At 40.0% G+C, this 12437-nt stretch overlaps 1 protein-coding gene across 3 annotated transcripts in view; it reads left to right on the top strand.

Moving 5' to 3' along the window:
* gpc6a (glypican 6a) overlaps positions 1–12437 on the top strand; it is a 140588-nt gene that overhangs the window by 111734 nt on the left and 16417 nt on the right. For 2 of the 3 annotated variants that reach the window (XM_035628093.2, XM_035628091.2), the window contains exons 5-7: positions 703–833; positions 2765–2908; positions 5062–5091. In XM_035628093.2, coding sequence (XP_035483986.2) covers positions 703–833; positions 2765–2908; positions 5062–5091 — 305 coding nt within the window. The remainder of the gene's footprint in view (positions 1–702; positions 834–2764; positions 2909–5061; positions 5092–12437) is intronic. The other variant, XM_035628092.2, reaches the window with a different exon arrangement.

The following is a 12437-nucleotide window of genomic DNA, read 5'->3' as shown; positions in this document are numbered from 1 at the left end:
ATAACTCATCAACAACCAACAAGAACACAGTACACATAAATATCTGTGAGATGGACAGCATTTACGTGGCGCTTTTCTAGTCTTGACCACTCAGAGCACTTTAAACACAGTCATCAGGAGTGATTAGGGGTTCTGTGTCTTTTGTTGTTGTTGGTGTTAATTTTTGTTGATTGTACCTGACATAAATTTTATGAATTTATTCATGTATTTTTTTCACAATTTAGAAATACCAATGGAAATAGACGAATTTAATCAGAAGTCCTATCATTCTCTATCTGGAGCTATTAGCATATGAAAATAAATGATTTGTTCCATGTTTAAGATATTTGTAAACTAAGCACACTGGTATTTTATTTTGCTACTTGTTGCACAACCTCTAACAAGCAGTTCCTCTATCTTTTTTCTCTCACGCTGTTTGTTTGTGTGGATGTTTTTACGTAGATGAAGGTACCGGCAGTTTCCGTGTTTTTGTTTGTAATTATTGGGCGCCATGCTGTGAACTCTCTGTTGAACTCCCAAAATTAAACCAAAACGTATAGCCCATAGTCAGAGACACGTGATGGAGCCCAGCATCCCGAGGGCTTTGCGATGAATATTGTTAAGGCGCACAGATGGTGAGCGGAATGAATTCATTGATATGAGTGTGTGTTTGTGTGTGTGTGTAAACAGAAGAATTTAAAATCCGCCTCCGTCTTATTACAGATGCCATGTTGCAGGTGGCAGACAGACTGGACGGACCCTTCAACATCGAAGCAGTCATAGAGCCAATTGACATCAAGATCTCCGACGCTATTATGACCATGCAGGACAACAGCATGCAAGTGTCTGCCAAGGTACTGTATCCTGAATGAATTGAATTTGCCATGCTTTGATAGGATTTCTCTCTAACCATCCGATAATTATGATGTGGGTGAAAATACTATCAAACAAGTTTGTTAAAATGTAAATACAGCATGTGTTGGGAAGCAGCAGACGCCTCGCAGTACACAGTGATGAGCTCCAATACACAACCCTCTCTGCAAAAAAATATAATATTTAATATTTATTTTTATATTTATTGATTTAATATTTAAATTACATAAAGCAAAGGTTTAGATAAAAATACCACACACACACACACACACACCAAATACCTGAGACTGTGTCAACTTTTTTCAATATTCAATCAATACAACAATCTATCCACAAACCTGGAACAAAGGATAAGAACCCTGGACTACATATTTCCCTGTTTGTTTTAGAAAAATATTTAATATTTTATAAAGGTGTTTAACATGCGGAAGAGGAAACTACTGTACATTAATTTTCTCTTCAGGCTCTTTAGAGTTCAAATTACTAATCAGTCCTTGGAATCGTTTTAAATTCAGAGCAACACCTTCAGGATAATATCACACACAAAATATTTTCTGTGTGTGATATTAAAGCCAGGCCTTTCAGTTCAACTTTTTTAATTCTGATACTTTGATGTAGTCTGGCCCATCTTCAGGCCAGAAGTGCAAAGGTCAGTGAATGAGATGTTGCACTCTTTTCCTGAGAGCTGCAATTTACAGCTTGACCAATTTTCTATGCGCTTGACGCTCCAAGGTTGTGCTTGGCTGAAAGATTGCTCTGAGATTACAATCTTTTTTTTTTCTTCCCCACATTCCCATTTAAACCATTGTTGTCCGTCACCAACCACCACGCTTTGCAGAAGTTTGAATTGTACCTTCATTCCTTGCAGCACGGACCTGTTGACAATCATTTTTCTTCTGGGATGTATAGGATAGTAGAACTGTAATCATGTTGAAGAAGTGGTAAATATTAGAGAAAAGACAGCCTCTTGTCATGGCAGCCATGTAACACATTAGAGTGCTCCATCACCAACTGTGCCAGGGGCCAGCAGACAGGCCAGACAGGAATCCTAATGAGCTGTGCTGTTTGGAGGTCTGCTGTTTGGGCCCCTTCGAGCCTGTAGAGACCGAGGCCTTTGAAAACAATCTATTCTCACAATGAACCTCTCAGAAAGACACAGTGATTATGATTATAGACCTGAATTTAATTTTTTTGTCTATTTTTGTCACTATAACAACTGAGCTTTTGTTTATATTTCAGGAAAGTTTAATAACTCTCCAGTGTTTTTCTGAGCACAGTTCTGAGTATCAGTACTGATACTAAAATAAGCCACTGGCCACGTTAAAAACAAAAACATTAATTTGTTACATACTTTATTAGTTTTAAACCAAACTCAAAGCAAATTTCTGATACATTGGTTTCAAAAAAGGTTTGTTTACCTATAAATGCTGGTCAAATAAGTTTCATTTTTTTAAAAAGTACTGTGTAGTATTATTACAGTTGTTTCAATATCAAGCAAGCAAAGGGTTAATGATTTTTTTTTGCCATCAATATGATACTTCCTGCGATGAGACTCGGGCACTGTTCCACGGCTTCCAGACTGGCTCTATATAGTTTTCCGTCTCAAATCACAAACCAGAAATGGCGCTGTGAGCAAATTGACAGAGGCTTTTCAAAGGAAACAGTGTCAGTGGTGAAGGCAAACTCAAACTTTTTCAGGGATCAAAATGGATGTGTATTCTATAAAGAAAGGACTTAGCCCTGTCTCAGTGCAGAGTTCATGCAGCTTTGGACTGCTGCATGGTTTCATGCAAGATACCAAGAAATTTCCTTAAAATAGGTGAGAACATTGAACACTTCTTAGACACCGACTGTCTGTCGTCTGCCAATATTCTCTATCCTCTATCACTTTTTCCTTGCTGTTCATTTTTAGGTTTTTCAAGGGTGTGGCCAACCAAAGCCTTCAGGAGTAGGCAGGTCTGCACGTGGCATCTCGGATGTGTTCAATGCTCGCTTCAGGCCCTACACCCCCGAAGAAAGGCCGACCACAGCAGCCAGAACAAGCCTGGACAGACTGGTACGTAGATAAGACGAACAATATTGTTAACTGTGATTGAAAAAATGTTGAAAATAAGTAGTATTCAAACTCTAGAGGCCATTTAGATTTTGCATTTAGTGTTAAATAGCAAGAAAATTGATCATAATTAAAAGCATAATGTAAAAAGAAAAAAGTTGTTAGAGGGAGATTAGTGAACAGACATGAGACAATCATTGCTTTCCTGAAATAACTCCCTGATTGTTGGGCTTCCACTAAAAAACTAAATTAAGGCCAAAGCAGCCAATGCATGGTTGGGTTTGTTATTGTGAATTCTACCAGCACAAGACGCTGAGCATTCTCCCTTTTCTCATTCCGTCTTTGAACATCATCGTGTATCAGTGAGAGTGTGTAGAGAATTTTTGAAGAAGATATTTCTGGTGCAGGCAAACCCGGTGGTGGCATGCTGGGTTTAAGGTTGACTGACCAGGGCTCAGGCCCAAAGGCCAGAAAAGAATTGAGGAAAAATGTCATAGTAAATCCACGCTTATACAGTATAGTTCCTGTAGAGCAGAGGTGCTATGTGACTTCCACTACTGAAGTACTCGTAGAAGAAGAAAATAGATCCACAGAGTGTTTGTTACCACTGAGAAACCATTAGTGTTTTCTTAGAGAAAGTATCCTGGTCAGAACAAAATACCTGTTCCAGAACTTACATGATGTTGAGAGTGAGTCTTCACGAGGCTTAAACTCATGCACCCACCCCACTTCAGGATGATGAAAAGCCCTAGGACATTAATTGTGGCTATAAAAAGATCTGTTGCACCACCCCATGCCACTGAGACGCGTTGTGTAAGAGACTGTCTACGTCAAGCTTCAGTACAGAGCCACACAGAAGCCCTCAAGTTGACAAGATGTTATAACAGTCCCCCACAAGCCTTCAGCAGTGCGCTTTTTACCCCTTTTTGCTGCAAAACATAGGCTTTATGTGATGTATCCAGGTGTTCACAACAGCCCCCTCTTCTTCTTTTTATTATTATCATCATCATACATTTGAGTTTGTTTCAAAAAGGAAATGAAGGTAAACGTCTGTGTACAACCAGAAATAATGGAGTTCATGCAGTCGGAAAAATCTGTGGTGTTACAATTTACACGGTATTATTCATAATAAAAACACCATTGACAAAGGCCTTGACAAACCTTTATTGAATTTTCCCTTAAATGAATGTGTTACGCTGAAGGACATAGATGCTTTGAATAGATTCCACTGAAAGACATGTCAGACACATTTTTCTTAATGTTGTCAATTTATCCTTTGGCCAAACCATTTAACAAATGCTTCTTCGTGTAATCCTTGCACAATTGGCAAATCCGTTTAATAAATAAAACCTGGTCCTTTTTAAATAAAAGGTACAGTGGATAATCCTCTGCTGTATAAAGTGTGTGACGGGATTAAAATGGAAAGTATGCAGGAGCAGGGAAGTAGATTAAATGCTGCACAGTATCTGTCTTTAGAGGTAGTCTGTAATTCCAAAATTCCAGGTGCAATTGTAAGAAATAAACATATTAAGTGTTTAAATGGCGTTCTTGCCTTCACATACAGGCCTTGTTCAGAAAATCAAATCCTCTTCGCTTCATACACATCAAAAGAGGTGTGGGGGGATGACTAAAAGGCGAAAGCACATTTACCGGAACTCCACAGGTTTCGGTATCTTTAATAATTCATGTTTACATGCTCTCAGGCTGACTTCTCATAAAAGAGAGAGAGAGAAAAAATCCTCTAAGAAAAGTGAGTTTATTTGCTCAGGGAAAGACTTACTCGCTTGATCGCATCTCACTCATGTTACTCCATATCTGCATTTGTATTATGAAATATATCTGTCCCAGACAGGAGGGCATTAAGTGATTATGTATATTTAGCTAAGATGAGTTAAATGCACTAGATACAATAACTGCCACTTCTATTATTTTACTGATTTCACAATTCAGAATTCAGTGTGGTTTGAGGTTCTAAAATGTCACAGATGGTGGACGCGATGTTTCCGCTGTACCATTCATCATTTAAACTTTTTTTCCTTCACTAACGACTAACGACGTTCTTTTTCTCCTCTTCTGTCTCTCTCTCTCTCTCAGTCGCTCTATTTGTCCGATGTCCAATTAAATCTTTGTCTTCTTCATTTCTTTGCTGCTCCCAGAGGGTTGTCTGGAGGACAATGCAACACAGTGTAAGCCTTCCATTCCTCTTCTTACTCTCAGCAAGTCATCTGTCTTGTGGTGTCTTAATCATTCTGCCCGTAGAGCTCCACTTCTTTACATTATTCAAAATTGATATTGATTGCTTGTTTGTGACGTGGCTCTTTATTTTCTTCGGTTGAATTATGTGGCTTTCTCGCTCGCCTGCAACTGGACTCAAATCTGCTGAGGTTCACACTTTAAATCATCTTCATTTTTCTTTTCTTTTTCTTAAATAATATGCATTAGTGATGTGGTGGTACTTCAGAGCCTTGCAGCAAGCAGGTTGTGAGTTAGAATCTCTACCATTGTTTTTAAATTTTCTTTTTCACCATTCACATTCACATGCTCAGGTTGTTTGGAGACTTTCAGTAGATATGACATTTTAGCATGTTAAACCTGAGAAAACCTAACAGATAATCCAGGGTGTGTCATTGTCTTTTTTCCTGGTGCTTGCCAGAATAATCTTGTTTATTGGCCGAGGCCAAAGTATGCCCTTTTGATTTTTAACTGCAGGAATATTTTTTGATTCCACACATGGTTGGTGTAAGTGCGACACATGTTTGTGGCTATGACAAAAAAAATGCTGTCAAGGTCAACACATTAAATTAATATATAATTACACACATACACTTACAAGGTACAACAAACAGGTGTTCATAATTGTATTTACATGCCTCTTCAACCTTGGACACAGAGCGTCAGATTCATGTTTACAAAATGTGTATCTTTTGTTCATTTTTTCTTTCATACTCAGCGCGTGATTAGGATCTGATTCGCTAAGGCAGCAGCTAATTTCATAACCAGTGACTTGGACCGAGTTCCACACGCATTGTGTGAGAGAAGAAAAGGTCAGAGGATGTAGTTCAGTGCCGTCGTTTGTCTGAGATCAGCTAGTTTGATTAACAAAACATTGAATAGCTTCCGGCTGGCACAGAAACAAGGTGCAAGGTTTGGTAAATATAATTACTATTGAGCACTGAGGTTTACGAATGACTGCAAAGCTCTTGATCATCATTATTCGTTATTGTTTGATCTACAGCGTTTTCCTCTCATATCCATTTGTAGTATTTTGGAGTCAGGATCTGTGTTTGGATTATTTGTGCTGATTAATTTGACACAACCCAGGCTGTTATCTGCATCTTAGATCAGAACTGATCAATTGAATGGGATGGAGACTGTTTACAATCAAAGCCATCTTAGTGAGATGGCTGTAGGAATTGCATTGTTGGTTGGTTGGTCCGACTCTTGTTCCAGACTGTCAAAATCTTTTGGATGGATTGCTCAGATGTTCATTGTCCCCACAGGATGAAGGATGATACTGACTTTGGTGATTCCTTGAGTTTTCCTCTAGCGCCGCCACAAGGTTTACAGTTCTGGTTTTGGGTGAGATGTTTCGTTTGCAGGATGATCCCAAGAATTGTCATTAAGCACCATTGTCAGAAATTTTTTCTTTTTCATCCGTCCATTACTTTGGTTTATGAGCATATTCCTGCAAAAATAATTGGCAAATGTTATGACACTGGGGGGAAATTAAACCTCCTAAGTTAGCTAAAATAAGCATTAAACTCGAAGTGGTGCTTTGCCTAAGGACAGGCTCACAGGCCTGATAAGGTTATAGAAGGATCATGGCCATGTGAAATGAACAAGAGCTTCCCATTTTTAAGTCCACTGTCGTCGACCCAACCATCAACCCCGACCTCATCCAAACAAGGACTCCATCGCTCTAAAACAATGTCACTTACCTCCTCCTTTGCTCCCCTCATAGTCATTACCATTAGAGGTCTCATTTCAATATAAACATGACATTTTTGGGGGCATTTGATTACAAAACTAATCTGGTGGCACATGATTGATTAACAATAAAACATAACTATGCCGGGGAGGACAGTCTCGAAGAAAGTGTTGAACATATAGGGTTAAGTATAGTATTTGAACATGTCCTCCACTGAGTGTTCCACATTCACATTATATCGTGAGAGAGTCCATATCTTGGGTGTGTAACAACTTTTATATCCTTATTTGTTTTGCCTGTGCTGAGCAGATGTCTGATGATGCGATTCTGACAGAAATGTCTCTGTTAGCTTGAACCATCATTGCTGACAGGACATCACTGTCAATTTCCCCATTAGTCAAATGATCGCGGAAAGAAAAAATGTGATGGATGTTCCCGAGGAATTCCAGTATTGATTTATTTGACCAATTTCTAAATATTTTGAGCCTCTCTAATGGGATGTCTGTTGTTGGGCACTGTTGAAATGGGCATGCCATCGGAAAGAAAGTAAATCAGTCATTAGCAGCAGCTAGTCCTTACCCCATGCTCTATTTCCCATTGTTTTAGCAGGGCCCGGGTGAGGAACCAATCTGGCAACATACATTTTTCTTAGGCTGGAAAAAAATTTAAAACTAAATTATCAGGGTTTTATTTCCTCAATCAATCACAGTAAACCAATGTTCATTGGCAGCACCTTTGTACACTTTGGGGTGCATTTGTTATCGTAACCGCAGTCAAGTAAGATGTGTGAAGCATTTTATGGAGGTTTAAAGAAACCTTCACTTTGAATGAATGAAAAGAAACCCAGGGCTCAGCATATGAATGTGGGCAGAAACTATTCCCATAGGACAGCGTCTCTGCCAGAGTCATCGAGCAATCACTCCACCCAGTGCACTTGCAGACACAACTGCCAATTATGACAAATGATAACACAGCCAAATTGCTTAAATCCATGAGTCATGCCACGCGATGGCTCCAGCTTCAGCTCTAATGAAAGTCTGGCATGTACTGCGAATCTGCTCTCTGCAGTTTTTTTCTTTAATGGCCACAGTTTCTACGGGCAAAACGGAACAATTGTTAAGACCAGTTAATCGCACTGGCATGTTAATTAAGCAGCAGCAACAACCACAGTGTGTGAGTGCTGTTGGGGTCTCAAAACTCTTTATTGCATTGTGCTGACAAAGATCTGGGGGGGAAAGGATTGTATACTTTTTCAACCATGTATGTTTAATAATGGAAGAGTACCTGCCGAGATCTTATATTTACAATACCTGTGATTAAAACAGATTATGTTTGCAGTGCGATTTTGAAATCCCATACCTTCTGCTAAATCAATTAATTCCAACTTGATACGTTCTCTTTTCTTTCGTGCCAGTTTTGTCTGCACAGTAACTGTTGTGGGGTTTACTTATTTTAGATCAAGATGTTCCCGTCTGTTTCAGGCAGAGGTGTGAAGTTGCAGGCTTTGGACTGAGAGAAGTGATAACTAGAGATTGATGTTGCGACCCAATTCAGCTCCATTGTCTGTGTGTGTGTGTGTGTGTGTGTGTGTGTGTGTGTGTTGTTACAAATTGGACAAAATATTTCTTTTAGTGAGGTGGTTTTGTAATGTGGTTTTCAGACAGAGGGAAACCTGCTCTTTGTTCATTCAATGTTCATCGTAGTTTCAATTTAAAAATCTGGATAACCTGGATAATCATTTCATCATTCTGCTGGTCTGTTTTGAATGTCCATTTGAGACCCACACTTTTACCTAGGAGTTCCAAAATAATGGGATGGTGTTCATTGGTTTGTCTCAACCTTATTCACCTCTATGACTTAATAGAGGGCGATGAGTTTGTCTGTCCGGAGATAATTCCGTCTGTCAAAAGAGATGAAAGTCTGACAGAGACTGATGTGTAATCAGCCTTGCTCACTCAACAGAGACCTGTCTCTGAAAATGAATTAGGATTAATGTACGTGGACGGACACAACCGATCAATGCGGCCACCTTGTAACTCCTCAGTGTTTATCTCATAATTACATCCATGCCTTCACCCAACTGCTTAACTTCCTCACAGTTAATGTGAGGCAGTTTGCTCTTTTACACCTCGTGGAGTTGGACTTTAATGTCCTGTCTCTTTGGCTTCATATTTCACTTCTCAGGCCTCATGGCCCAAAAGTTTTTTCCTTCTAATATTTTCATGCTTTGCACATGAAAATACTAATGCATCACAGACAGTATTGAGCAATAAAATAATCTTCGTGGATGTGGTTGTTGGGGGATTCTAGCACTCCCGTTTCTCAGAAAAACAAGTCATTGAGCAAAAATGTGTCAATGTTCCTGTTTCGGCTGGAAAAGAAAAAGGAGGAGGACTACACAGCTATTGTGGTGGACAGCTGCCTGGGATACAAGAACAATACGGTTCAAACAGCAGAGACAATTGCCAATAAATTCCTAAAACATGGTGATGTTTTGTTGTTTGGGAGTGTCAAGTTCCTCTCCCAAGTTCCCCCGGCTCTTACAGCTCACTCTTCTGGGAAAGAATGTTACACTGGCACGGCAAGGTTTTACACGGACTAAATCATAAGTGCTCGAAAACTTCTGACTGAGATGGCACGGACACTTGCTGTCAGTTTTTCCAATTTCACCTGCTGAAGAACAATGAGTGTCAGTGACAGCCTTTCGTGCCTAAACATCTCAAACATCAGGACTTTGTTTCAAATTTCAAATAACTTGAGATGAGACAACAGAGCCTGAAGCCTGTGAGGAGTCTATCTCCCAATGCAACATCGTTTGATAGAACGATGTGCCATGAAAACAATACTCCAACAGATGCTAGTCCTTTTGTTGGTTGGAAGCACGTTGCTTTAGTTTTTGGACTTGGATAGAGGACAGCAATGATTTTGTGTCACCACATAAATTGAATGATGAACAATGAACATTGGAAACCATGTGAGAGGGGATGGACATTTGTGAACATCAACACATTTCTGCACACATCTTGTCACTGGATCGAACATAACTTTATACCACGTGTGTGGTCACTATGCATTGTGATGCTGTACAGTGACTTGTTGTCTGTGTGCCGACCCCGGGGCAGTCTGAGTAATTATCCAGTCATCAGACTCTGTCTGTGACGGAACGTTGCCCTGTGATATAACAACAGACAGGACCTAATCATCTCTGTTGCCATTATTCATAGCCGGTGACCCCTAAGAAAAGTTTGAAACCTACAGCTGCAGCTGTGTTCATGAAATACACAAGAAGACATCATCTGTCATAGAAGGAAGGACTCACCCCAGACGTTACCTGCTCCTTTACATGGTCTGAACAGCCAACGTTTCACGGATTTTGGTCCAGACTGGTCAAACAAAAACATGCTCTACCCTCTGAGCAGCTTTGGTGCCAGGAAGCCTGCACTGGAATCTGCCCCACTGCTCATCACCAGGCTGGTGAGCCGGCTACTGTTTCCCATGACACAGCGTGGTAAGCGCATCCGCTTAAAGGTAGAAGATGTTTACCCTGCTTCAACACAGCGGAGGCTTGTGAGCGAAAAACTCATCCATGTGGGTTGACGGGCAAGCTGAAATAAACCACAGTGTGTCCACGGAAATCCTATTTAGTGCATTATTGAAAGCACTAAATCTCAAAAACGCCGGGCCTTTGTGTCTGAGGTAAGCTAACCCAGTTGCTATCAGCATAATAGGGAACTGACCATTTTGTGTGGTTCCCCTTTGTAGATTTTCTTCCTTTTTTTGAAATTATGTTCTAGTCATGCTGTATTTAAATCTCCCCAGTGCAGAGAAATGGAGTGGTTTTAAATTCACAATATCATTAAGTGGTGCCTGTAGGTGGGACCCAGAACTGGAGGACTTCCAGCAGTTCAGCCTTGCATATTTATCAAGAATACATAATTTTTGGTTTAGATTGGTTAATACAGCTTTCTTTCCAGTAGTGCCACAGTATCTGCTCCACCTATGTAATGTTTCTGCTTTCGGTCCGTAAGGTTTCGGCCAAGACGACTGAAGCAAACTTTGCTGAATGTGCCAACAGTTAAGTGGCACATTCGGTATTATTCCCATTTCATCGCATGTGTCTATTCTGTCTCACCGGTGTGCACCTGGATTCCAATATTCGAGAATTGCGGAAGTTACAGAGGCTTTGTTTCTCATGCTCTGTCACTTTGTGATGATTGGACAGGACACAAGGGTAAAGAAGAAATCCAAATGAGCAAATTACACTCAGTTCTGTTGTTTTTGTGCCGATTACCATCCCAAGGTCAATCAATACTCATCCCTACTGCCATCCCCACTGTAAATTATTCATTAATTTCCATTCCATCTTATTACTGATGTGCTGATGAAGGGGTTTGCGGTTTTTCTAGTTTGCATTTCACCCGTCATTTCATGGCGTAAACACATTCATTTTTGACATTTAAAGACTACTGACTCAAAGGGCAACATGCAAGGGACTTCATTCCATTAAGGATTGAATTGTGGAATATTTCTTATCATGTAAGGGTTCCATTTTGTGAATAATGTTGGATAGATTCTAATGTTTTCATATTTTTTTTTTTCACTTCTGAGTCCATATTTATAAAGTTGCTGTAGTAACATTACCTTTCAGAGGAGCATCTGTTTGTAAAGGCTCTTGTCCCCAAATGGTGTGTTTACCCTTGGGATGGGACACAAAACCAGCTGCGTATGAAACTTCCATCTGTGCTTACATTAGTCCAGTCACGGTTTGTTTACCATGGATGTGCCGTACTCAAACTGCTCAAGATCCCTATCATTTGATATCCAATTTGACTGCTTTGTAGTAACATATATTCAATTCTTTCCAACATGAGAGTAAGAATACTCAAAAGGGTATATGGTTTAGCTGCACCTTCTTTGGACGCAGAATGAATACCGACTTTGTGTTGCCTTATTTGTTTCTGTAAGATTTGCGTATGCCTCCTTGGACATCCATTACATTGCTCTAATATTGATTCAGTTTAAGACAGTGGCGTTCCAGTTTAGGTGAAAACATATACAAGCAGTATATTCTCAATGTTTGGTGTTCCAAGTTCAGGTTTCTCTCTGTGATATTTATACTTGTGTGAATTATAGCTTCACTCAGATGTCCTCCAAGGCAAGGTTTTTGTCTCAACAGTGAAGCGACCTTATAAAAGTGTTATAGATTTCGCCTGTGTGTGTGTGTGTGTGTGTGTGTGTGTGTGTGTGTGTGTGTGTGTGTGTGTGTGTGTGTGTGTGTGTGTGTGTGTGTGTGTGTGTGTGTGTGTGTGTGTGTGTGTGTGTGTGTGTGTGTGTGTGTGTGTGTGTGTGTGTGTGTGTGTGTGTGTGATTCATCAAAACACGAGTGTTGGTAATGAAGTGCGAGAAATGATGCTGTGTATTTCGTTTGCCTGTAGTTCATCCTGGGACCTAATCAAGTCGTTACAACAGTGCTGACCCTCCTGCTATCCATCTTTGATTTTCAGTCTGAATATTAAATCATGTACAGATTTAGAGTTCCTCAGCAGCAACATCCTTTGAGGCTGTGCAAAGACTTCTAAATAAACAGTTGCTTTAAGGCACAGT

The sequence above is a fragment of the Scophthalmus maximus genome, chromosome 4, assembly GCF_022379125.1.
Source record: "Scophthalmus maximus strain ysfricsl-2021 chromosome 4, ASM2237912v1, whole genome shotgun sequence".
Taxonomy (NCBI): domain Eukaryota; kingdom Metazoa; phylum Chordata; class Actinopteri; order Pleuronectiformes; family Scophthalmidae; genus Scophthalmus; species Scophthalmus maximus.
This window is presented reverse-complemented; position numbering and strand designations above follow the sequence as displayed.